The sequence below is a fragment of the Neolamprologus multifasciatus genome, chromosome 17 (assembly GCF_963576455.1).
Source record: "Neolamprologus multifasciatus chromosome 17, fNeoMul1.2, whole genome shotgun sequence".
Taxonomy (NCBI): domain Eukaryota; kingdom Metazoa; phylum Chordata; class Actinopteri; order Cichliformes; family Cichlidae; genus Neolamprologus; species Neolamprologus multifasciatus.
In genome coordinates, this window is record NC_140455.1 from 14,666,451 (window position 1) to 14,694,052 (window position 27,602).

Sequence of the window (27,602 nt, forward strand, 5' to 3'; positions counted from 1 at the left end):
GAAAACTGACAATCGCCTTTTAGACACTGAACTGTGGTATAAAACGTGTATGTACAGCTGAATGCCCCTCCCTCCTGTTACTGACTGACTGGTCCCATTCCCACCTCACCCAACCAGGTTTTGTGATGCATTCCAGTCACCTGTAGGATCTGTCCAAACAGAAAGGCTGCGGTTTCAGATTAAAGGGAACTGTGTCCTAATACGTCTCCCAGCCTCCATGTAGTGATGAACAGCATGCAGCACATCGATCAGTTTGACAGATGAAGGTCCCTGGCACTGTGGTAACAGCAGTCAGGTTCAGGTCAGACTTGCACCTCACATAATCAGAAAGGTTTGAACTTTACATTGTGTGAACTGCAATGAGCTGGTTTATCACAACCCTGAACTGCACATCACAGTCTGATAGTGGAAGAAAATGGACAGTTTAAGTTGATCAATTGCCAATACAAACACCCTCGTGTTCAGTGAACATGTGTCTTCAATATCTCTTTTTTTTTTTTTTTTTTTTAAACATGTGTTTAGGAGCTCAGACTTCTCTTGCCAACAATATGAACATGAGTATTTTAATTCCGCAGTAAGAATTAAAGCCAATTGAAAAGTTAAATGAAAGAAGATGGTAAAAAGTGTCAGTACATGAGGGTTTAGTTGTTATCGTTGATGTGCCCACCTGTTACGTATAGCTGTGAATTTTACAAACTGTCTCAAATTCCTTGCACATCCATACAAACTCTGAAATCACAATGTGCAGGGACCTCGTAAGATGTACCTTTAGCCCCTTTTCCATTAGATCAACTTGCCAGGCTTTTCCATTAGGTGATAGTTCCTAATGCCAGGTACTAAAATAGTACCTACTTGGCAGGGATTCCAAGGGATCCAAACAGGTACTAAATGTTATGTCAGACTGCATGCCACCGACTGGCTGGTCAGTGCAGTCATTTCATTTGATGAGTCATGAGACCGTCTCATTCACAAAAATCTAAACCACCACGTTTGAAACCTAGCAACGAGTGACATGGCTACCAAAAAAAAACAAAAACAGAAAAAACAAACCATGTCGTGGTTCGGAGTCTGACAAAAGGCCACAGACTGACCAGCAGGTATATTGTTGCCTCAACTGCCACCTCTGTTGCAGCATTTGTGTCGCATACTAATTACGTCACAGGGCCTTGGGAGGGGTTGCTATAACAACGATGATGCACATTAGGTAGTACTCGATTGTAATGGAAAACCAGTCGATCCGAGTCGGGTTGTGGCGAGTCAATCCGAGTAGGTACTAATGGAGAAGGGGCTTTTGTCATGCTCAAATTCAGGTGCAACGCGGCTACAGTTTATTTGTTTGACTCTGAAATGACCTGCCCACCTGGACCTTTGGTCTGGGTATGTAGGGAGGGAGTAAACTGGGACAATCACCATTTTCTCCTCACCTAGTGACAAAGTGAACACACAAACCCTCCCAGCTCTACTGAAGGCACCACAATCAACCTGTTTAAATGAACCATGGTCAGTGAAGAATCTTTGTATTTTTGAAGTTCAGTTGAACATCTGAGCAGCTGGAATGACAAAATAACAATATTCATATTAAGACACAAACAGATCAAACCAGCATTTTGTGGTTTCGGAGGACCGTGGGCTTCCTCCCCGCCAAACCGTCACATCAGTATACAGATAAATTAATGCCTGATTACAACTCAGTGCTGCGTCAAAGGCACTCCAAACATCTGGTTTTGCAATTAAGAAATGAATAAAAACATTCTGCATTCTCACAGGAAAATAAGAAAGCTGAAACCAGCTTGCAGTCTTTCTGTAGTCCATAAAACCAGAAACCTGAGGCAGACATATTTGTTTGCATCCTGAAGGCCATTTTTGGTTTCAGCTGTAGTGGATCACAAACTTATAAATAAAACCATCCAGAAAGGCGACACACAAGACAACCTGACCAGATTCACCAACTAGACAAAACATTCGTCTGCACGCCGTGAAAGGCCGAGCTCACAGAGGCACCCAAAAAAAAAAAAAAAAAAAAAAACTAACACAAAAACACTTATATCAGGAATGATTAAAATATTGCTACAACATTTGATTAACACATGATTGCAAACACAGAAATAAAGAAATCAAAAAGAAAAACAATGCATTTAGGACTAAAGACCCAACAAACCTAAAAGACAGTCAGTTCTTGTTTCACACTACAGTAACACAGTGGTACAAAACACTAAAGACAGAAAACACAGATATATCTGTAATACAGCTCATTAACAGTAAACCTTTTCAACTGTAAACCTGCTCACTTTTTTTTCCCTCTTTCTCTTAAACATGTCATAATCACGGTCATTCACACTCCAGGAATAAGGCACAGGGATCATGTGAAGGTCTAGCCAGGCTTCTCTTTACGGGGCCACACTTGGACCTGAAGGCCTGAGCGGACATCTGACCTCTGATCGTTTACAAGCAGAGCTGGAACTTTTAAAGGGAGAGCTAAAAAGGAACAGGGTCACCTGTAAAACTTGGGCTAATTTAAGATCAAAGTAAAAGTCTGAATCTGAAAAATGTAACATCTTTGGATAAGAAGGCCGACTTTAATCCCTTGGTGTGGGAACAAAGCCCAAAGGCAAGATTAAAAAAAAAAAAAAAAAAAAAAAAAAAGTACTTTGCTGTCTGAATTCTGACTAACTGAAGAACTCCGGCTTTATTCCCGAAAGCCTGAACAGGTCAGAACTACAACTTTATTCTCTAGTTTATAAAATTTGAGAGAATAAAGTCAGATTTCTCCTCAAGAGACCTTAATTCTGTCAGAAGGCAAAGAATCGAAAAACTTAAAAAAAAAGCAGGAAAAAAAGCATAATAATAATAATAATAATTTAACATTAATCCAGACTCTACTGTGTTTTCTACAGACATGTGGTGGAATGATTGGAGTGTGGTAGATACTGTCGTGCTGACTCTAAGGATTCAGATGGTGGCTCAGATTGAGGATTTGGAGAAGGAGACTCGCAGGTGGTGGTTCTCTCCCAAATCATGGTTGTGGAATTCTATGAGGGACTCGATGGCCTCCTCCACAGAGCCCACCTGGATTAGAGCCATTTTATGGTCCTTCCTGTATGAGAAATGAACAAGAGCTTCCATTCAGACTGTTTTGAGGCAAAGCAACAACAGGACATTCAGTACCGCACACACTGAACAAGCTGCTTGGACACTCCAAGAGGAGCCTAAAAGACTGAAGGAGATTTTGGTCTTTTACTGCAAGGGGGGCACAAAGTCCACAACCAAACCCATTTACTGACTGGCCAGCAATTACAGGCCATTTAAGAAATAAATAGGAGCAAACATCAGCCACCACAATGTGTTTTCACAACATGTTCCTGAAAACAAGGACTTGTACATATGCTAATCAAACAGATAAACACGACGAGACAGACATACAGACAGAAGGGGGTGCAGGGCTTTTTTTTTTTTTTTTTTTTTTTTTTTAAATGGATGACACGAATCAATAGCCATGAGTTTAAGAAGCTGAGATAGTAAAGGAGCGACTTACTGGAAGAATTTGAAGGCTTTGACCACGGCTCCTGAGCTGGCAAACAGCATCTTCAGATCATCTTCAACCACAGAGGGGCTACAAACACAAGCAAAGTAGATTTGGGGAATGCAGCTTTTTTCCCCATTTTGGGGTCAGCAGCACCTCTCAGTTTGGAGTAAGCTGAAGGACTTACGGAATGTTGGAAAGGTGTAAGGTGGCAGAAGGCGGGAAGATGTTGGAATAATTCTTGGAGCCGGGCTTCTTGAAGCGGTGCAAGGGGGAGTTGCTGTAGTCTTTGGTCAGGCCCTGGTCCTCGTGCCCTTCGCGAGGAAGCTGAACGCTCGTGTGTTTGGACAGAGTGATGCGCAGAGGCTTCCCGTGCAGCCGCTGGCCATTCAGGTGGCTCATGGCTGTACACATACAAACACAGCCTTTTACAGCCTGAGTCGAGTTCTTATAGTCTCCTTTTAGAGACACTGTTCCAATGCAGATTTTTAGCAAGCTCTTAGAAAATGAACACGCCTCATCTCTTCCTTTTGTTTTAGTCTGGAGTCAAGAGCATTTTTGATGAACTGAGGGGAAAATTAAATCTGATGACTCTTAAAGCACGGATAAAGGTTAAAACCTTTTGTGTTACCATTTGTGGGGTAAAACTGTGGAACAGTTTTCCTGTGGACCTACAGCAATGTTCAATCATTAGTCAGTTCATAAAGATGTTTCGAAAACTGCTTTTGGAAGAATATGAAACTGATAAAGTTGATCACCCATTGTATATGTAACTATACTAAATTGTATCTATCACTGTAGCTATGTTAATACATGTCCTTCATTCCTTGTTTATTGTGTGGGGTAAGTGATGATGGGAATAAGGGGTAACAATGAATAATGGGATTCAATAGAATGTTTAACATGGGGTAGTGACTAATAAGTATGTTATACTTCTTACTACTCCATTTCAGACTTAATTGTAATTTCATGTCATTTAGAGTTAATTTCATTATATCTATTTTCTTTTGTTTGTTTTGTCTGAGCACATACGTGTGTGCATTTACATATATATTCGTATTTGTACATTTAAATGCAAGTATGTGTACTTGTATATATCTGGGTTTTTTTCCTGTATGTGTCTGAAATAAAGATACAATACAAAAAACTGTGACTTTATAATGAAACACGTTTGCTTAACCCAATGCTCACGACACAACATTTCAGATGTTGAATAATTTGTTTTGTTGCCAAGCTGAGGTTGAGAGTCGTGATCACAGATCACAAGTTGATCACAACAATTATCAACTTGTATCAGTACCAGTTTATTTGACTGTCAGCCATAGTCAGTTCTTCTTTAATATGTTAAAATTGGGCAGGTAAAAAGACCTGAGTGAATCAGCAGAGGGCCTAATTAATGGCTGAGAGTAACGTCAACAAAATAGCAACAACCCATGATGTGCTCCCAGTCAATGGTGCACCAGCAGAGGTATGAGGGTATTAGTTTTGTAGACTCCAGACTAAGAATGTTTTTATGGTAGATGAAAGACCACAGTGACAATCTGGGTTCATCACAGTCATTTAAACTCAGAAGATGCAGAAACAACACATTTTAAGACATTTCTGCAACACTCATGTAGCAGCACTCTAACTCTTTTAATACTCTGATTTTGAGACACCTGAGAACCACACATGTGCAGAGTGTTACCTAGCTGAGCCTGTGTGCTGTCAGACATCTGAACCAGAGCGTTTTCTTTCTTGTTGAACAGAATCTTCACTCTCATGACATCTCCATAGACACCTTAAATAAAGAGGACCAGGTTATTTGGCACACAGGAAATAGGAAAGCAACCCTCCCTGCCACCAAGCCCTACAGGAAGATGTGTATTGGACTGACTTCAGCCTGCCAGGTGACTGACCCTCTGTCTCAATGCTCAAATATGGCTTTTGTGTTTGAAGGGCTGCATACAAACCCCAGAAGTGAGGGGAGCAGCAGCAAACATGACTAAAGGAACTTACAAATGCGTGAACTCAGCAGGAATTCCTGAATGGTTAAATACAGGAAAATTCAAGTGAGGAAAATTAAGGGTCAGAGGGGAAAACCCAAAACAAAACAAAAACAAAAACGTGTAGGAGCTATGAATTATGGGACAAAAACTAAATAAATAAAATAATAAAACAAAAGCACTGATTGAGCACTGAGGACATGCAAAATGTAAGAAACCCCCGCATGCAAAATTAAAAACAGACAATCAAATGACAAAACACAATAAATGCAGCTCCTCAGAGTGTTAGGCCCAAACTAAAAATTACATTTTTTTAAAGAATTAAAGCAAATATTTGCTTTCAAATTTTCTGACTCCAACTGAATGATAACTGCGTACTCAGAGCACATAAAGGTTGAAAGGCAGCGCTCGTCTAAGAGCTGGACCCTGAACTTGAGAACAACACGACACATTAGCACAAAGTGTTTCCTGTTGTGTTGAAAATTCCCATTACTGCCAAAATGTCCTAGAAAACAGAAGAGTGCCCTCAGCTGATGACTGTCTCTTGAGCGATTTTCTTATGAAACTGTAAAAATGTTGCAAATCTCAAAAATATGACAAAAGTTATCTGAGAGTAAAACTACTCTCTGCAGATAAATAGTGCAGTAATGCAGCACTGCATTAGTAATGTTCCAACTCTTATTACCGCAGACTTCTTTTCAGCGTTCAGTTCTGTCTTTCATTGGCTTCATATCCATTTCAATGCTTTTTTAAGCATTCAGACCACAACTTAGTCACATATACACCAACCATCAAAAGTTTGGACACACCTTCTCATTCAATGACTTTCTTTATTTTAACTACTATCTACATAGTAGATACATACTGAAGATGTCAAATATATGGAATTATGTAGCAAAGAAAAACTTGATAAATAACTCTAAATACGATTCCTCAAAGAAGCCGCCCTTTGCTTTGTTGACTGCGCTGCAAACCCTTAGCCTTCTCTCAATAAGCTTCATGATGTAGTCACCTGAAATGGTTTTCACTTCACAAGTGTGCCTTGTCAGGGTCCATTTGTGGAATTTCTTGCCTTCTTAATCAGGTTGGAACCATCAGTTGTGTTCTGCAGAAGTCAGGTTGGTACACAGCTGACAGCCCTATTTGACAACTGTTAGAACTCATATTATGGCAAGAACCATTCAGCCAAGTAAAGAGAAACAACAGTTCATCATTACTTTAAGAACTGAAGTTCAATGCAGTGACATGCAGTCCCATCCAGTTTGCGTTTAGTTGGACCATCATTTATTTTTCAACAGGACAATGATCTTAAACACACTTCCAGGCTGTGTAAGGGCTATTTGACCAAGAAAGAGAGTGTTGGAATGCTGCACCAGTCACCTGACCTAAACCTAATCGAGATGGACTGCAGAGTGAAGACAAAAGGGCCATCAAGTGCTCGGCATCTCTGTGAACTCCTTCAAGACTGCCGGAAAAACATTTTAGGTGACCTCCGCATGAAGCTCATCAAGAGAATCCCAAGAGTGTGCAAAGCATGAATAAATATGTATGAAAATAATCATTGTGGGGGACAGTGTACATGTTCTTTTTCCAAACATAAGCAGTGTGTAGTCTCACCTCATCTGACCAAAGGATGCACTTCCTGAAAATTAGAAGAGGCTTTAAAAGCCTCTACTGCTATTTAGTTTCTACTAAAGAAGGATTCTGTACAAAGATGACCTTTTTTTGGCAAGAAAACCACTGAGGACAAGCTGCACATATTGTGAAAATTTCAATTCAACACACAAAATCTGACAAGACCAGTACACACCATTTTTCATTAAACCAAAAATAATGAAAAAGAGGGGAAAAAAACCAAACAGAAACCAGAATTTTAATAAAAATTAAATCAGAACAACCATGTGGTACTGATAATTCAAAATAAGAAGCTAGTAATAACATACCGAAGAGAATAAAGAGGCAGTGGGGCGTAACTCTCTTTAAAGACAGCAGAGAAGGCAGCGGAGGGACAGGACAGGTAAAGGTGGGAGGGCAGGACAGGTGCAGGGTCCAAGGTGTTTCCATGGCAACAAATTAAAGGGGAAAAAAGACAGGTGCAGGGTCAATCAGAAGGTTAATTACCTTTGGAGGAGGGATCACATACAGATAATGTCAATATGAGAACAACATTTTTACATGAGTGCACAGGCGTGTGTGTGGTAGGGGAGGGGTCATGACAGAGTTTAATATGAAAGAAATTCCCGAATCAAAGGCAAAACCCATCTGTGAGCAAAACATCAGTGTCAGAGGAGACGAACAAACATGAAGTCAAACTGTTTAATGATGAGAATTCAGAAAGATTTCCCATCATTTAACAACCAGACTGAGGTGCAACGCTCTGTTAGTGGAGATTTCTGCTGCAGTGGCAAATCTACAACACTGCTGTGCTGTAAGTGCAGGGGGTATCTGACCTGCAGCTCCCTGCAATGCCACTAAATGTCAGGTCAGGACAGTGATTGGCCTATTCAGTACCATGGATTCCTCCTTGCAGTACTTTGATGTAGGAGCTGAACAGCTGGCTGAGTCACAGCAGAGGGACATAACTACTGGATCACCGCAGTGTGTACACAGGCACATGACTGCTGCCACACACATTTAAGAATGTGACGAATGCTTTTAAATGGATTTTAAAGACAGAGTGTCTGTATAGACAATGCTTAACCCCTTCCATTAGATTGGGAACATCCCTAACAGTGACACTATGTTGGGGATGTTGGACTGTTAAGAACTTGCTTGACAATAGTCACACGTTTTCTATTTGGGCATATGAACCAGAGGGTGTGGGCTCCACATGCCCAAGATCCTAATCCTAATCTGATCAAAAATGAACTGGAGTGGGAGGCAGACCCACCATCAGCATCCTGATGAGTTAGTCACTGGTATCCCAATACTGCAGACTGGTGCATGTACAGCACTAGGCAGGTAGGTTTAATGTTGTGGCTCAACAGTCCATCAGCGTCATACTGATCACAGTGGGGGTGCAGAGGCCTGTATGCTGCTCACAGCTGTGGATTATGTGGTAGGGTTTAGAAATAAACCACAGTGGTGGAAGAAACCACAGATGACATCAAGCCGTGTCAGAGAAAGGCGGTTCTGAGGATCACCGCTGTGCACGTTGCAGCTGAGCTGTGATCCAAGCTGCCTTTTTTTCTTTTTTTAACTCCTGTGCACTCAAACACGTCTGCTCCACTTCCACTCACTTATTCAAACATGAAGAACTTTAAAATCCAGGTGGAACAGAGCACTGAAAACACTTTACATCTCACTCCATGTCCAAAATACTGAATGATACAGATACATGAATTAACAGCCTGTTGGGAGACAATCACTAACCTCAGGATTGAGATTGCTGACCAGCAAGACAGAGTGCCCAGCAGGGATTGGATGGAATCCCAATCTGGTGGCCCCAGGGAGGGACAGAGAGGCCAGGGCTCCGGGCAGAGCGGGGACCGCAAGGCCTGGGTAGGGGGAGGACACTGGGAGAGTTGAGACAAGTAAACAAAAATCTGCAAACTGCCAGAGATGCATCACACAACACACATTCATAGACTAAGGCTTCAACACTTCTGGTATGTGGAGAACAAATGATAATTGCAGATGAACTGATATGGAAAATATTTGCATCCCTGAATTCAATCATGAGATCCAACTTCCTCAGGTGCAGAGGAAGGAGGGGTTGCAACAGGTTTCCCATGCACAGTGATCCTAAACCTAACCATTATTTCCACACTTATAGGGAGGAGTCTACGCGTTCCTTAAGGATAAGCAACTGAAAACCCTCTAAAGGCTTCATCACAATAACTCAGCTGCTGGGTCTGTCTGCAGCTGCAAAGGTCATTCTCAAAAAACAAGGTGATCACTTTTCAAAGTGTGTGTCATCTAACAGACATCCTTCTCTCTTAGCACTGACACTCACCAGCAGGCTGCAGGGTGAAGGCTGGTGGGAAAGCGTGAGTGGCTCCAGCGTACGGTGCAGCAGAGATGATGCCTGGAGCTGCAGACAAGAAACACCGGCTGGATTTTAACCACAAATCAATCATACAATTTTTAACTAGGATATGTCCCTCAATGCACATATTAAACAAATATGTAGGACTGCTTTTTCCCCCCCATTTGTGCAGTATCTCTAAAAAAAAAAACCTAAATTGAATTGATTTACTGGACTTTAAATTGGTTTAGGTTATTACAGACAACTAGAATGATAATTTCAACTCGGTATTTTTATTCTTGCCATCTAGAGTAGCATTGCATGATTCACAGTTTGGTAATTGATCTTCTTTTGAGTTTCTGCTCATTTCACTGACTGAAACGAGCTTCGCACTGAGAGCATTCTGATGCCCTTTTGACTCGCATGTCATGTCTGCAGTGTCTCTGTGTGTCAGAGAACAGGGGACACCCTCTCAAAACAACTTCCATACTAAATCTGTCCCTTCCTCAGTTCCACTGGTGTAGTACTTTTTTTTTTTTCTTCCGCCTCAGCTGAGCACAGCTGTAGTGATGTTACATCGGTATGGTGGGATCTTACTAAAGGCTGTAGCCATGGCTGTATGCTCCATGGTGGGCTGGCCGTCTCCAGTGGGAAGGTCTGGTCTGGTGAAGTCTCGGCTCTTCTCGTTGTTGTATTTGACGTTGAGACTGGTGAGTTTGGAGAAGCTGATCCTCAGAGTACAGCAGCCATTATAGATGTTTTGACCGTCCAGAGACTGAAACAGCGCAGCAGTAACACTCGTTACTTCTACCATTTAGTAGAAGCGACAAAAGCACTGGGAACCATCATGCTCACCAGTTTGGCCGCCTGGGCTGACGCGCCGTCCGGATACTGCAGCAGAGCCTGGAACTGATTGTTCTTTGTGAAGATGATGATCCTCAGCACGGTGCCAAACTTTGAGAAGATCTGAGGACCAAACAGCAGCTTAGTTTAAATCTCATTTATGTTGTTTTAGCCTGCCAAGAGTTGCTGCACATCTGCAAGCCTCTTGCTAACCAACCTGTACTGCAGGTCATCATTTCATGCTGCATCTGGTTTGTTTGTGTTGCTGCTCTGTTTTGTGCCGAGTGTTGCTCGGGTTATCTTCTCTTTTCCTGCTAAAGTAATCTGTTACTTAACTACTTCTTAGCAGAACTGACAGCATGTCATTAGTGCAAACACCTGACGCTGGAGTAAAACAGGTAGAGCGTAGCACCGAAAGGTGCGTGTTTAACTGCTGTTTTATTATAGATGAACTTTAGAACAGTCGGTTCACAGTTATTCTCCATCTGTCATGACTTTGATCAAAGCAGTGATCTACATACATGCACGCACACTGCTGTGGTGCACTATGGATACCTGGCACAGGGCATCCAGGGTAACGGGATAGATGAGGTTCTCCACCACCACCCTCAGTACTGTGCTCGGAGCCACCGCCGCCGTGTCCACGTGAGATGAACTCAGAGCCCGAAGAGCCGCCTGAGCCCTCTGAAAGAGAAGAGAGGAAAGGGGGGGGGGGGGGGGGTTTAACAAGGTGCTAACAGAGGGACGGCGCTGTTAAGGCGCTAACAGTAGTATGTGTTACCTCCTGGTTTGGGGAGTTGTCAGTCTTGAGCTCCTTGTGGTTGGAAAACTGTACATAGACTGGATGGTGCCTGATGATCGGCACCATGGTGGAGTAATAACCCACCAGGTTCTGAGCTGCTTCCTCTGAGTTCATCTCTAAAAAGGCCTAAGAGACAAGAGACACAGAACATGTAAGAAGCAGCTGCTCATGATGCAGTTCCTCAACACACAGATCTGTAGACCCGAGAGCCTTCGTATTGATCAGTGTCTCTTCATACATGATAAAAAAACAAAAAAACAAAACAAAACACACATCTCAATTTGAGATGCGACCAAGCTAAGTTATGTTATCTGGATCCTGTGAACTGTGGATGGAAAAGAAATACACTCTCACACGACGCTGTAGTGTGTACCTGGTTCTTGGCTTTGAGCATCAGCAGGTTGGTGACGTCTCCGAAAGGCACGCCGAGGCTGATCACCTCCGCCTCTGTGATGTCGCTGGGAAGCTTACGGATGTGGATGACCCTGGATGGCACGCTGGGACCTCTTATGTCACCTTTGAACTTTTTGCTGTCGTTGCCATTGGCTACAGAGGAGAGGAAACACAGTTTTTTATTAAATGAATCAAAGCAGAGACAGGAGTCCTGGTGCTGAACACTCCAATCAGTTTGTGGTGTTTCAAACTTATTGTGTTAACACTGCTGATTCTTTCTGTCTTTATCATCCGCCTGTAAACCGGCATGAAACCATTTCTGTCCAATATTTTTTACATTTAAAAAAAAACAAAATAGTATTTATATGAGATTAATGATATTTCAATCTGTTCTTTCAGAGTGCAGACAGTTTGTCTGAAAATCTGAATAATAATTATTTTTCTGATCGTTTTAAATACATCTTTTCACTCCTGGACTCTAGAGGAGCTTTGTGTCATTCGTAGTCAGGAATCTTAAGTCATCTTACACTATGAACCCCTTACTTCATCCCATGTCTGGAAAAAACATAACTCAAAACTCAATAAGCTAATATTGTCCATTAAAAGTTGTGCATTGACACAAACACCTTCGCGTGTGCAGAGTGGGTTCTGACCTGTGGTGCTCATGATATAAGGGCTGTTGGAGACGCTGGAGAAAAGTTCGTCAGATCCTCTCTGAAACAACAGAAGCACTTCAGTTTGACCTCTTCTCCTCAGTCAGTATGCACCTCATTTATACAAGACAGGACAGAATTAGGATACCAAACAAGAAGTGATGCCTTTGCATTTTTGACAGGGACAGACAAGAGAAGATTTCATGAAGAGCAGTGAATGAATCTGTCCCAAACATGTGCAAGCTCTCGCCTGCATGAGATCCTGTTTTTGCTCTTCATTAGCAAAACTTTAGAACAGTTCTGTGATTAAACTGCAGTTCCAGACAAGTGAGGTCTAATGGCTTTAATTATAAAGATATCTCGCTATCAAACCAAAAAATTCAAGGATTCAAACACGCAGTATGTTTACAACTGTTGGGATTTTCATACATCTCAAGTTAAACTAAGTGGTGCATCTCTTAGATGTAATCCAAGCCTTCCTGGACAACAGCTGGTTAGCACAAGAGCACACAGACCCCAGCTGCTGCATTTAATTTATGCACTTCCTCTTCCGTCTACCTGCTCTGCAAAACAGCCATGCACCGACTTTTGGGATAAATCATTATCAGTGCATTCATGTGCAAAAAACTAAATCTTCTGAGAGTCCTGGTACCAGGGCTTCATTTACAAATATCTCCTTTATGATGATGATGGTGGAGGAAAATACTTTTGTTACAACAGTTGCAATAAAAATAATAAAATAAATGAAAAATACATAAAAATATTACAAATATATCATAAAATAATAGTCATCATATTTGACAGATGGCTACAGCGTATTATAGAAAGTAATGACATATTTGTTTTCCCCTTCGTAAAACTACCTAAATACAAATGAACATATACAGGATGTAAAACTATTTGCTAACATGTGACCCAAGCTGTCTCAGTGAAGTCCACATCCAGGTTTGTTAAAACCTGCTTTCCTCTGCAGAGCCTGAGCTGTACCTGACATCATCCAGCCTGGGGCAGGTTCTGGACTGCACTTCCACTGACTTCCTGTTTTAGGTTTAAACAATGTGATCAGACAGCTACTTCTTGATCCTTTGCACCAACTGTACACCGTGACATTAAGCTCTGCTGACAGGCTCAGAGTCTGATCCAAAACCCCCTGCCGTGTAACTGATTGATCGATTAACAGTTTGATTGTTTGTTTGTTTTTCCAGGTCACAGTGGGTACAACATTTACAGCAAAAGGCAAAGGGAAGAAAACTACACAACTTGTAGAAAATAAGCAGAATTGAGGAGCACACAGTAATGCTGCTGCCACTAGATGTCAATAAAGAAACAGTCTATAGCGGCCATGCCTTAGTCTTAGAAAGCAAAACAAGATGAATGGTAAACGCACCTTTCTGCTGTAGGTCTTATTCACCCAGTCACACACAATCATACAGCACCATTAACTATGCCTAAACACTTTCTAACACACAATAAAAGACATGCTAAGCTCAATCGTTGCCCTTTCTAACACACAATGCTTTCATGCTATTATCACTTGCTGCCCGGACTACTGTAACTCCCTATACTTTGGTATTAACAGTGATCTTTTCACCACTTGCAGTTACTCCAGAATGCAACAGCTTGGCCCTTAACAGGTGTTCAAATGCATGAACACATTACCCCGGTCCTGTTGTCCCTTCACTGGCTTCCTGTACGTTTTAGTATTGATTTTAAGATTTTATTGCCTACTTTTAAAGCTTGACACCTGGGTAGGCCTGGGCCATATCATACCGTTCACGGTAATAGGGCTTTGGAGTTGACACCGCAATGCATTGTGGGAGCGCGGCACCATTTTCGGGGTCTACGAACCAAAACAAACACACTGTGTTGGAACGACAACACAGAAAATAGCGTGCATTGGAAATGTGGACCCGTATGAAATACGGCCGTGGAGCAGAAACCCTGAAGACCAACCGCTATTGACGTAGCCTGACATATTCTTGTACCTTATCTGTGGAGTCAGCGCGTACAAGTCGTCATTCAAACAAAGGTAAGTCAGCTCAAGTACTGCGTGTGAAATGCGTTTGATTCCCTCCAAACATTCACATTAGTGCAGCATAAATTCATTCATGAGGGGAAATTACAGTGAGAACATGTGGAGGCTGTTAGAGGGATAACATAGTGAGTTCAGTGCATTGATGTGACATTGTCCTGAAGGATTTAGTTATTCTCTATGGTTAAACTAGTACTATGCACTAATTAATTCATATTTATTATAAATAATCCTTATTACACATCTTGCTTCCATATTTGTATCTTGTGCCACTAAAAATAGATTTTATTTTAGTTTTATACATTGATTAATGACCTGCAGAATCTCCTTATCATATTAAGTGATTCATAATTGTCACTTTATACTTTCTCCATCTCTAAAGTGATGACATCCTTGCATTCCATACTTTAGGTTCATTTTCTGCAGGCAGGTTTCTGACAGAGAACAGGCAGATTTACACTATAACATGCAGCGTTCTATAGATGGACACATAAAGAAATAAAAAAATTACATGTGCCAACTTTCTAAACACTTTGTCACATTTATGATAAAGTAGATAAAACACGTTTGTGTCGGCCTTGGCTCATAGTTCTTGTCTTTAAATGAACTTTGTCTGTGTGTGTTTCAGGTCCTGCACTCTCAAAGACTGAATGAACCAGCATTGCAGCCATAGGTCACTGTGAGCATCACAGGGAAGGTTGAAGCCGCCCACTGCACCTGTATGGCCGGAGTCGTGGAGACCTGCACCCACGTCCCTGCTCTTCTGTTTAAAGTATAAGCAACAGTGCAGATCCGTGGCACAAGGACTGTTACAAATGAACCTGCATACTGGGTTTTGCTGGGTAATATGACCAAGATACAGTCAGAGGATGGCCATAAGATAGACTTCTCCTCTTCAGCTGTCCAAAAAAAGGCCCTTGATCAAAACATAAACAGACCATCCATATTGAAAGGTAAAAGGAGTCGTCCTCAAAAAAGAAAAATCACACCTGCTACTGTGGAGGAGTTGTCACTGCTATAATGCCATAATGTTTTATCTAGGGGTCTAGATTTATGCCTGAAGTGCACTGCCATGTAAATAATTTGCATTTACTGAATATGTACTGACTGAGTACCACTGTTCAAAAGTTGAATAAAGAAACAAACTAATTTTTGCCTTTTTTTAAAATTAAAACTACTTTATAGAACATCACATCAGTTACAGTGTAGAATCCATGTCATTTATAGTTTACAAATGACAAAATGTTTACACCAAATCATGACAGTGTTTACATGATATCACCCACTACTAACATTACTTTATTTTTTGTTTTTATTTCTATTAATTTTTTTCATCTTATCTTATTTTATTTTATTTTATTTCAGGGGCAGCACAGTGGTTAGCACTGTTGCCTCCCAGCAAGAAGCTCCTATATACTTTTTAATGTGCAGCACTTTGGTCAACTTCATTGTTTAAAACGTGTTATATAAATACCGTCACCTTGACTTGAACTTTAAGCCAGAAAAACCAACACTGAAAGCTGGTTGCAGCTCCAAAATCCATAAGTACCAACTTTGTGGAGTGTAGTATTAATAATAATAATGGATTGGATTTATATAGCGCTTTTCAAGGCACCCAAAGCGCTTTACAATGCCATTATTCATTCACTCTCACATTCAAACACTGGTGGAGGCAAGCTACGGTTGTAGCCACAGCTGCCCTGGGGCAGACTGACAGCGAGGCTGCCATATCGCGCCATCGGCCCCTCTGGCCAACACCAGTAGGCGGTAGGTGAAGTGTCTTGCCCAAGGACACAACGACCAGGACAGAGAGCCCGGGGATCGAACCGGCGACCTTCCGGTTACAGATACGCTTCCCAACCCCCTGAGCCACAGTCGCCCCCATCCTAATAATACTCAGTGCCAATATTTTAAAAAATAAATAAATAAAAATGCACTCACTGGGACAGATTTAACTGCTCACTGCCTGCAATTTAAAAGTGACCCAACAGTTGGCTACAACCGTGAGGTCGCACTGCTCAGTTCTGAAACCTCTGCTCCAAATTTCACTCTTTATTTGCTTGGATGAGTTCTTCACACTCTGGGCTCTCTCCTTAGTTCAGCTACAGTTCCCACTGCTCTGTACAGTCAGCAGCCTGACAGCCTCTAAATGTATCTAATCCACCATCAACGCTCAATATTCCATCTGTGACCTTTCAGCCTGCAATAATGATTCTTTTATCCAACTACAGTCTGCTAGCCACTACTAATGATAACAGATGGCTAATAATAATAATAATAATAATAATAATAATAAAAAATTGTACTTGTATAGCGCTTTTCTAGACACTCCATGTGCTTTACAATTCCACTATTCATTCACTCTCACATTCACACACTGGTGGAGGCAGCTACAGTTGTAGCCACAGCTGCCCTGGGGCAGACTGACAGAAGCGAGGCTGCCATATCGCGCCATCGGCCCCTCTGGCCAACAGCAGTAGGCGGTAAGGTAAAGTGTCTTGCCCAAGGACACAACGACCAGGACAGAGAGCTGGGGATCAAACCACGGTCCCCCGCAATGTAGCCATCATGTAATTGCCAATAGTAAACGGCTAATGTTACCATATGTGTCAGCCAGGTTAACATTTATGAAGACCCTTTAATACTTCAGTGTTAATGAAACAGGACCTTTACTGACCTCTGAACTTTCTCCTTAAGTCCTGTTCAGTGTTATGAACGTTAACTACTCCAGCTGTTAGTGAGGACGAGCTGTGCGTCTGTCTCTGTGAAGTTGTGTTTCAACTAGAAGAGTTAAAGACAGCACTGCTATAGATGTTGTTCCAAATCAGGACCTTAATTCAATATTAAATGTTAGTACTGAGAGTAGATTTTCAAAAGTCAAAACTACTAAAACGCCACCATTCATGTCCTACATATTCTACTGTGAACCAAACTTCAGGCTAAAGTCGTCACTTTAAATTCTTTAAAGAACCTTTAATTTGCACAAAGTTTATCTAGTTACAATTAACACATTAGCACAGTTACAAGTTACCTTTATCACAAAACATCCGAAGCACTCGAACTCCTGAACTTTTCAGTTGCCTACAGTTTTGTAAACTGTATTTTTGTGACTGCTTATAACAGGCAGGTTTTTATTCAGCTGCCTCGAACACACAAACCTGGAAAATAAGTTTGTCGGTGTTGTAAGAAATGCAGATTGGGTGTGGAACATGACCTGTGGGGATTTAACATGTACTTATTAAATGGACTGGTTCTTACATAGCGCTTTTCACAACTTGCCTCATTCACATCCATTTATACAAGCACTTTCTATCATTCACACACACACTGACACTGAGCATGAGCAGTGTCAATATGTGAGCAGATTTACCGCCCCCCCAAAATACGTTTCTGATATTGCCAGAATCTTTCCTCATACATGAGCCCAAGCAGGAGGTTTTATGTTCACAAATTTGTTGTCAACTTCGTGATCAGATGAATAATAAAAAGCTGCAGAAACCTGAGCCCTGCTCTGTCTCCTGTGCCACCCCATCCAGCCCCTCTATCGCCATCTCCATCTGTTGTCTGACAGATGCCAACTGCCAGCCTGACCCATAACTGAGGAACAAAACAAAAGAGCCATAGCTGTGCGCATCCACACAGACATCTGGTTTTGACAGACCATTACAGTCAAACCACAACTCTGTTTATCCACATGTAATTACAGAGGACCTGCTGCTTCCTCTGGAGCCATATTCCATTTGCAGTAAACTCAGGGAAAGCTCATCACTAATGTACAGACTAGAGTTTGGATGATCATTATGTGCCCAACTGTATTCCATTTAGACTGAGGGGGAGTTGTTTTTGTCTTAGTTATGTGCCTGCCAGTGATTAACGCAATGGCTGACTCACCCCAAAAACACTTTGAGAAGAGGAGAATGAAGTACAAGAGAAGAAAGAAGGTGACAAAGACAACGCAGACAACAAAGACAAAAGGGGATGAAGACAACACATTAAGACAACGTTAAAGCAATAGGTCTTCCACTCATCCATCACTCAAATTCAGGTAAAGCACATTACTCTACAGTGAGTCATTAGGAAAAGTACATTTTTCTCCATGGTGGAATGTGGTTAGAATGAACCGAGAGTCGATGACAAAGTCATAGAAGCACTAGAAACTGCCTGTAACCAGGTAGGACAAATAGCTGACTCTCCCTCCAAGGCGCTCCTAAGGAAGTCGCTTCGTGTTAAAGGGTGTTCTTCTTCACAGTCGACGAGTGCTCAAACATCCCAGAATGCAGATAATCAGATATCAGCCAAATGTCAGGAAGTTTCCCACATCTGGGAAAGATCTTGATCATCCCAGAATTACAGCATTCCAAAACAAGGATCCCAATGTAGTAGTCCCCTCTGATCGTAGTGGAAGTTCAACACAAACACAGCCAGTGTTGGCTTTGTGGTGGCTGGCTTGATAAAACCTAACACCCCAGCTGAGCCCCTTTTCCATTAGTACCTACTCAGATCGACCTGCCATGGTTTTCAGGGTTTTTCATTAGGTCATAGTACCTGGTACTAAAATAGTACCTGCATTTTTCTCAGGGAAATGGACACAAAAAACCAATGCCGTGGTCCTGAGTCTGATGAAAAGTCACAGACTAAGCAGCAGGTACATCATCGCCTCGACATCCACCTTTGTTGTATAATTCGCGTTGCAAAATAATGACATCAAACTCAGACACGCTGCTATAACAATGACCACACACACAATCGGTGGTACAAGATTGTAATGGGAAACCAGTCGATCCAAGTAGGCACTAATGAGAAAAAAAAAAAAAAAGGGCTTTGGAGATAGAAGGTATCACCACAGTGGTTCTCAGCTTTCTTCATTAAGAAAGCTGAACCCATCTGCCATGTTTTCTCCTTCAGGCTCTGAGTGTTTATATAAAATGTGGTATTTCACATACCACGCAACTCTGCACAAAATAATCCCTATGAATGCAGCCATTAGAGCTCTGACTAGATGCATTTAAACATTACAGCTTGATGCCTCACGGCCTAATAAAGGAGACATGGTAATTGTTTGACACAGATCAAAATTAAAGAAATGTGATTGATTGACAATAAATACCATGATTAAGTTGCTTTGCTGCAATTGCAGCAGTATGAAGGTGTTGCACGTATTCTAGCGGAATACATGCAATACCAGCTCAGAATGGTTTTAAATGACTTACCTGAAGACAGAAAGAAACAGGAGAGCTGTAATCATCAAAGAACATCCCTCCATCTCAGATCTCCTGCTCTTAGATCGCAACTATTTGTTACCTTCATGTGATTTTGGCTTAGATTCTAGCTTGTATCGACAAACACACTGAACATGACTGCCAAAGAGTGACCTGAGGAATGTGAGTATTGGCTGCTGAGATGTCACACACATTCACAACTGTGAGCATTACTTTTTCAGTAACAGAAACCTTAATAAAACACAACTAGAATCGCATGAACTGCCGGGCTTCAACTCAAGCTGCGACTTTATTTTGGTAGGACCGTGCAAACAGTGGTCCAGAGAATCTGAATTTATATAATAATAATAATAATAATAATAATAATAATAATAATAAGGCTGCAACGATTTATTAAGTAATTCTAATATTTAAAAAAAAATACAAATAAAAATTTGGCACAATTTCTTTGCTCTGTAGTCACCATAGAACTACGAATGCGAGCATTTCACCCCCATCTGCGATTAAAAACAGACCTGCAATACAAATGTATTTAAGAGCCGCGTGTGAAAATGAAGTCTGAAAACATTAAGCCTAAAGTTTTAAACACACACATGCAGAAGAGTAAAGAGGCAGAGCCGTTACCGAGACGGGAGCTCAAGATGAGTGAAAGAAAATGTGTTTCTGGAACCCAAAAACAGCAGCGGTGTTCCTGTAACCACCATTAAAACCTTTACTGGGAAAAAGCTGACAGGAGCCCTTCATCAAAGCACCCGTTTAACAAACTCCAATTTAAATCCAATAAAGACTGTTTTACATAGAGACAAATCGGCAGTATGCCTCCAGAAGCTGTATTAAAATATACAGATCAACTGATGACTGACAGTAGCCATTCTTTTATACATATAGCCATACCTGCAGCAAACAGGGGTGAGTCTAAAGGGGGCCATGGGGTGTACTAGACCATATTTACTTCAAGGCTTTTGAAACATTCTTCAGATTAAAAGTGAAATAGTGTAAAATACTTTATTAATTCGTTTACATTAATATTTAAAAATATAGAAAATGCTTTCTTCACAAGCCAATAAAAATGTACATTGGCTAGTAAAACTCTGAGCCACTGATTATTATTATTAATTTTGATCAACATCTACACCATCATAAAGTCAGTTTTCAGGAGCACAAAAACCTGTCTCCTATTAATGTCAGAAACTCTTCCAAGAACACAGAGTAAAGGTTAATTTTTATGCCTTAGTGTAGATTTCATATGTCTTATTTTTATTTGACTGTACTTGACATCATTTATATATTTTTGCATTTAAGAAAATGGTTTCTTTAAAAATTTTAACTTTAATATGGCATCTTGATGCATTCTCAATCATCCATCCATCCGCTTCCGCCTATCCTTTTCAGGGTCGCGGGGGGCACTGGAGCCTATCCCAGCTGTCATAGGGCGAGAGGCGGGGTACACCCTGGACAGGTCGCCAGTCTATCGCAGGGCCAACACACAGGGACAGACAACCATTCGCACTCACATTCACACCTAGTGGCAATTTGGATTATCCAATTAACCTATCCCCACAAGCAATTCTCAATCATGAATATTTATTATTGCTCATTAATAAGATAAAAGTATTTCTTACCCGATTAATCGATGGAATAATCGGTAGATTACTCAATAAAATAATAGAGAGCTGCAGCCTTAAAAAAAATGTGTAAAATAGAAAATGAATGCAAAGTTTAATTAGCACCTTGATTAGTTTTAATTACTACCTTGAATGGCCTGAATAAGAATAAGGATGTGTTTATGTAGAAATTAGTGTTGATGAGGGGGAACTAGGGCTGATGCTGTCAAGGGGGCCTTTTCCATTAGTACCTATTCGGATCGGGTCGACTCTATTTTTAGGGTGTTCTATTAGGTGGTGGCACCTGTATGAATCGATGAATGAAGCAAGATGTCTAAAGCCTTTGAGTGCTCAGGAGTAGAAAAGCACTATATAAGAACCAGTCCATTTAATAAGTAAATGTTAAATCCCCACAGGTCACGGTCACAGATCCACACCCCATCTGCATTTCTTACAACACTGACTTATTTTCCGGGTTTGCATGTTCAAGGCAGCTGAATAAAAACCTGCCTGTTATTATGCACAATAACGATGAGTACTTCACATCTACTGCTTACAAATAAACATCTCTGATGCCGCTATAATATCATGTTCTATTATTCATTGTGCTCCTGAAGAATGAAAAGCAGCAGTCATGTACCTGAGGACTTGTAATCTGACACACGGCTTCAATGCCAGAAAAGTCAGAGAGATCAAGCAGCATTCCACTTTAATGACTGAATACAGACCTGCTGAACAGCAGGGAGTCACTGTTTAAGACATTTGTGCTTATAGTGTACTAGCCAATCACTAAAGCCGAGGGAGGCACTTCACTTCAGACCAACTTATTTTTAAACCCAGACAATGTTTAGGTTTTAATAAGCTAAAGGAAGATTCTTATTAAATAAATTTGTGAATCATCTTATAGTAACTTATTGACACTGCTGGGTTATGAAGAATATGGGGAGTATTTTATTAACACCAATATTAATAGTGAACATTATTACATAGAAAGAACTTGAGCACAGAAAAAAATGCTTGTATGGCTGACTGAGGCATGTTGTATAAAGTGCTTTGAGTGCTCAAGTAGAAAAGCACTATATAAGAGCCACTTACAATCACGTGTGGCTATATTGATACTGGGAACACTGGTAAGGACAAAATAGTGGTTGTAGCCACTTTTCACACACTGGTAAGCTCACCAACGACATCTTCATCTTAACACGAAAGCCAGCAGGTACAAGTTTGATATAGGCATCTGCCAGCTAGCTACTAGAAAATCTGTCATTTGTGCAAACATTGGTAAGGACGACTGAAGGAAGAGCTTCAAACCGTTACTCTGTTTTTTAAATTATTCATCTAAGAAAACCACTCTTTTAGTTTGGTGTTTGCACTGGAGCTTCAAGGCTATGTTGATGATGCTGTTCCCTTCGAACAACATCCAGTAATTTACAGAACAACATTCGTGTTGCCTCATTTACACTTTCACACCATTTTAGTCCGTGAGTTCAGCTGCACTTCAAATGTAGTACAGCAGGTATGTCACAGCACCATTTCTGCCGCAGCACCACACTCCTACAGATTTTAACTCTGGACTTTTTGAGTCCTTGCACTGTGTCTGACCTCATCGTCGGAGAAGCAGAGCATAGAACGTGGACACAAAGTCACCTGTGAGAATCACCTCTGCCATCAAATTAAGAATGAAAAACAGTCTGCTGTTTGTGTATTAGTGATTTGGTACTTTGACTATTTTAATATGGATTCCTAGTTCTTATCCCTAATGCTGGAGGATGGCTCTGATGAGATCTTTTAGCAGTTAGGAAATATCGGACATTTCAACATGACACTTCATCATTGTCCATTTTTCCCATCAGACTGAAGTTCTAAGAAGTTCAACATATTTCTTAGACATAACTGGACCACATGACCTTTGCCCAGCTGTGAGAGTGTTCTGGGCACATCTGGTTTAGTCAGTGCTTTTTAGCAATCAACAGCATCTCTGAGTGGACTCAGAGTAGACTTGATTAGGAGTTACAAAAGCACTCTGCAGCCCATCTAGAACCTGAAAAGCACTCACTGCAGGAGACTACTTTCAAAGTGAAAGTTCTGATGTGATGAACTTTTCAACATTCAACAGGAATGACAACAAACATCCACGGGATCTTTGCTGAGTGGCTGATTTGTGCAACAGCAGTAGCATGATGCTTAAGAGTGCATACATGCATGTGCATGTTGCTGTTGAATAAACTGATTATCCACAGACCAGTTTTGGACTGTACCTGAGGTCAAATTACTGCTGGGCTTTGGGCATTCAACAGACAGACAAGGGAGCCACCTCCACAATGATTAAAGGAGAAAGCTCTGCACTGTTCCAGATGGCAGCATCTCCATCTATTCAGACACTCAGTGATGACACAGCAGCAAACAAAGCAAGAAACCAGACGGAGAGGAAGAGGAGGAGGAAGCAGAGGTGCCTACCTTGGTGCCAACTGTTATATCGTGGTGGACACTGCTGTGAAGAAAAGACAGCGTGTTAGAGGCAGCCAGGGAAAACTCAAACACAGAATGAGTCTCACTGAGGTATCAAAAAAGAAAAAGAAAGGTGATGATGTTGAAGACTGTGCGGGAGCAGGTGGACAGAAGCCGAGAGAGGCCGAGCAGCGATCGGCAAGGGACCAATGGCTCGGCGGGTTGGTTTGCCCTGCGGATGGGACATCTCTATTCAGCACCTGCTTGCCTCAGTGTGCACCTCACCTTTTCCATAAAAACCTCACGGCAACCTCAAGTGTTTTTCACACAAGATCCAAACGGTGGTAAGAGAATGAAGCAGAGGCAGGTCTGAAGCAGACCTTTCTCCACAAGCAGCACATGGATACTAGCTCCACGCAACCTCCAACTGCTCTGACTGCTACAATAGTCTGGTGACGGTGGAGGTGCTGCCTATTGAGACGCAGCTTTTTGAAGCCAGTCAGAGCCACTTGCACCTCACTGAACTCTCGGGTCAAGGAACCCTGCACCCTCTTTTCCATCACCAACCTTTTTCCTTAGGTCAGAGGTCACAGGAGCAGCCGCTCAACCCAAAAGCTTGAGAAGTTCTGCTGTTTTTGAAACCAATTTTTGCAGTTGGACATTAGAACACTCGAGGCACTTAAGACCCGAAACTTGTGTTTATTGCTTATTCACTATCATATTTTCTCATTCAGACCAAATCATTGCAACAAAGCTCCAGCAACCAACCAGTAAAGGCGGCTGTGAACACGGAGCAGCTGAAGCGTCTTGCCAGTCACATGGGATATGGTCACTCAGTACAGGAGATACAGGATGCGAATGTGCTCCACAGCTGCTTTATCAACTATGGATATGACTGAAATCCTAGACCAAGTTCAACTAAAACTAAATCAATAAAAAGCTGAGTGATGCTAAAGGATTCACAGTGAACAGATAAAGACATTTTTTCACTGCCAAAGCAAACCATCAGCTCTTATCAGAAAATCATCAGATGACCAGGCTTTGATAAGCCGGGGATGTGACAGAGTGTACTGACCCATGGTGTGAACACAGTCAGCCTCTCCCCACACACACACACACACACTCTCAAATGTGTGGGACAGAAAGCCGATGCTCCTTCGGTAACAGGAGTGCTGGTGTCTTTCTGCCCATCAACACTAAGCTTTGACTTCAATTCTAGTTCCTGTCTGTCGGGAACATGGTGGCATCCCGACGGTCTCTGTTACACAGTCTGTAGAGTCACAGTTATCAGAACAGCTGCTCCTAACAAAAAACTAAATAAAACACAGACATTTAACCCAAATCCGTGTGGAGACATCAGCATTGCACTACAATGCATTTGAATACACGGATATTGCCGTGAAAGTCAAGCAATGCTAACAAACTATTAGAGGGCTCTGGAAGGTCTTTGCAAAGAAAATACATTTATTGGCTTGTGAAAAAAAATTAATATATTTTTAAATATTAATGTAACCGAATTAATAAAATATTTTTACACTATTTCACTTTTAATCTGAAAAATGTTACAAAATGTTACAAAAGCCTTGAAATAAATATGGTCTAGTACACCCCATGCCCCCCTTTAGACTCACCCCTGTTTGCTGCTGTATGGCTATATGTAAAACAACAGCCTGCAGCAGGCTGTATCATTTAAACATGTATCAGACTGAATTAATAGTTCATCTGCATATTTTAATACAACTTCTGTAGGTATACTGCAGATTTATCTCTATGTAAAACAAACAGTCTTTACATTGGAGTTTGTTGATCGGGTGCTTTGATGAAGGGCTCCTGCGAGCTTTTTCCCAGTAAAGGTTTTAATGGTGGTTACAGGAACAGCGCTGCTGTTTCGGATGCTACAAATAAGTTTTCTTTTACCCATCGTGAGCTCCCGTCTCGGTAACGGCTCCGCCTCTTGTGTGTGTCTGTTTCTGTTTAAAACTGGAGGCTTAATGTTTTCAGACTTTATTTTCACACGCTGCTCTTAAATGCGTTTGTATTGCAGGTCTGTTTTTAATCGCAGATGGGGGTGAAACGCTCGTGTTCTAGTTTCCATGGTAACAACGGCGCGCTACAGAGCCGTGCATTAATCGAAACAAAGACTTTTTTTGGAGATTTTTTCGAATTAATCGATAAATTATATTACAATTCAAGAAATTCCTTAGTGTAAAAAAAATTTAAAATTTTTTTAAAAAGCATTACTATAAGCACACAGTGCACAAGTCCACTGAACAGCAGTTTGACTTTCTCACACACAGGTACTATATCTACATCCTTTCTGCTGCCGCTTTGACTTAACATGGACTGCAGGCTATACTCCAAACATGACTTGTTGGTGTCGTTCACCCCCCTCCCCACAAACACACAAACTTCCATCCAGTATGCTCAAGTTCCTCACTTTCCCCTTAAAGTGTATGTTTGCCTGTAGACAGAGGTGAGAGTTACGTAATTGTGGAACTGATTTATCGGATGCAAGTCAAAGGAAACCTGCCCTTTTTCACCCCACAGCTTTTTGGAGGAAATGTACAAACAATGGGTCAGTCTCAAAAATAAAGGTTTGCTGAACAAACCTACCCAAAGACGCCTCGATATGAAAATGAATAAATGACACAAAGAGCTTGGAAAAAACTAAACAAAAAACAAAACGCGTTTTACACACCAAGGTATGGCCCAGAGCAAGTGAAAACCGGCTGGCCAGGCTGAGGCCCACACCACTGTGTTCAATGAGGAGCAGCTGGAAGAGGAGCCCTCAGGGCAGGGATGAGTCCTGACGAAACACAAATATTCCATCAGGACCGTGAATGCTCCACAGCCCCCTGACTGAAGCTGAAATGACACGCATTATATTACGAGTGGACACAGCTACCAGTGCGATCAACGCTAATAACGCTGCTATTTTCCCCCGTCAGTCCACACAGTTTAACAGCAGCAGGCTTACAGGCCTCACATTCCCTCCCTCCACCAACAAAGCTGCTTTCTCCTATTCACCATCGCTGCAACTGAACTCTGAAAAACAACCACTTTTAGGCCCTTTCCCTAATCCAGCAGACTAAAGCAAGACACCATCTACTTTACGTCTAAACCTGAGCACACACTCAAAACAAAATCACCCCCAGAAAACAACACACGCACACTCCTGATGGCGACTTCTACGAGTGTGTTACCGCTTTTAAAAATGCACTCCAGATGAAACATGACAATTAGGAGTTTCACAGCAGTCCTCTCTCGCTCACACACACTTTAAAGTACAGTTTCCGCATTTAAAGGATTAGAGGGCCAGCTCCACATTTCGGGACACACGACACAAGTGAAGCTACTTTATTAATTTATGCTTTTATTCCTTTTTTTAAATTTTAACTGTTTCACGTGAACGACTGCCTGGCAAAATAAACCAGAATGGGCGTGAGCCTCTAAACTGTGTGCTCTGGTTACTTTTCACCGCTCCTGTATCCTATACATATCACCAACAACCTTCCAAAACGTCCCCGAGCAGAGCCTCAGCGGGTAACCGGGTCGCGCTTCAGTGCGGCCGTGATGTGGGACTTTGGAGAAGAGAGGTAGGTGCCCGCAGAGCACGGCCCACCGTGAGCTAACGGCACAGCTAACTGTGCTAGCCTCGCTTCCTGCTCCCAGCACAAAACCCACTTCTGCGACTACACCGCGACAGCAGGAGCACACTACAGCGCCTCCGAAAAACCCCGGTGCTCCCGGGTTTCCATGAAAGAGCAGAAATGACATTTAAGCGGAGTGTCACCGTGAGACTGTGGAATAACTCACCCGTCCATTGCACAACACGGAACTACAGAGCAACAGGTCCCAACAGCAGCCAACAAGGACCCCGAGCACCGCCGCTTTAAACGGACAAGATGGCGTCCGTCGTGAGGACTCGCTGATTGGACGGCTCGCATAACTGGTGGGCGTTCATGGGCAAACTCGTACGTTGATTGGCTGGTTGGACCCAAAATACAACAACAAAGAAGAGCTATTCCAGCGAAGATTTGCTATGAGTAAGATACGCGCATTCACGGGAAAAAGCGGATACACGTTTTACTCTGTGAAAGTGGGCGTTGTCCAGACAAAACAAACTGATTATATGT

General features: G+C 41.8%; 1 protein-coding gene across 3 annotated transcripts; it reads right to left on the bottom strand.

Annotated features, from left to right (window-relative positions):
- Window positions 1-1,112: 1,112 nt before the first annotated feature.
- LOC146499096 (polypyrimidine tract-binding protein 1-like) lies at window positions 1,113-27,378 on the bottom strand. 3 transcript variants are annotated; one of them, XM_085137114.1, is made up of 15 exons: window positions 27,283-27,378; window positions 23,476-23,509; window positions 12,164-12,224; window positions 11,491-11,663; window positions 11,097-11,243; window positions 10,871-10,999; window positions 10,328-10,438; window positions 10,070-10,247; window positions 9,461-9,538; window positions 8,878-9,002; window positions 7,449-7,482; window positions 5,208-5,300; window positions 3,708-3,924; window positions 3,533-3,610; window positions 1,113-3,094 (listed from the first exon to the last, which is right to left on the bottom strand). In XM_085137114.1, exons 1-15 carry the CDS (start codon window positions 27,288-27,290, stop codon window positions 2,962-2,964), a joined length of 1,599 nt encoding a protein of 532 aa, XP_084993240.1. In that variant the 5' UTR covers window positions 27,291-27,378; the 3' UTR covers window positions 1,113-2,961. The 3 variants fall into 3 exon arrangements, with proteins under 3 accessions (XP_084993240.1, XP_084993239.1, XP_084993241.1); XM_085137113.1 differs by having other exon boundaries at window positions 8,878-9,020; window positions 27,283-27,377; XM_085137115.1 differs by lacking the exons at window positions 23,476-23,509; window positions 27,283-27,378 and adding an exon at window positions 27,151-27,276 and having other exon boundaries at window positions 8,878-9,020.
- Between the last annotated feature and the right edge of the window lie 224 nt (window positions 27,379-27,602).

Bases quoted from the DNA above. Each gene is read 5' to 3' on its own strand.
- LOC146499096 (XM_085137115.1), bottom strand. From the start codon at position 27,243: ATGTCATTTCTGCTCTTTCATGGAAACCCGGGAGCACCGGGGTTTTTC. The intron at 11,000-11,096 runs GTAACACATACT...CTTCTCTTTCAG, and splicing joins ACAACTCCCCAAACCAGGAG to AGGGCTCAGGCGGCTCTTCG. The intron at 10,439-10,870 runs GTATCCATAGTG...TTTGGTCCTCAG, and splicing joins CCCTGGATGCCCTGTGCCAG to ATCTTCTCAAAGTTTGGCAC.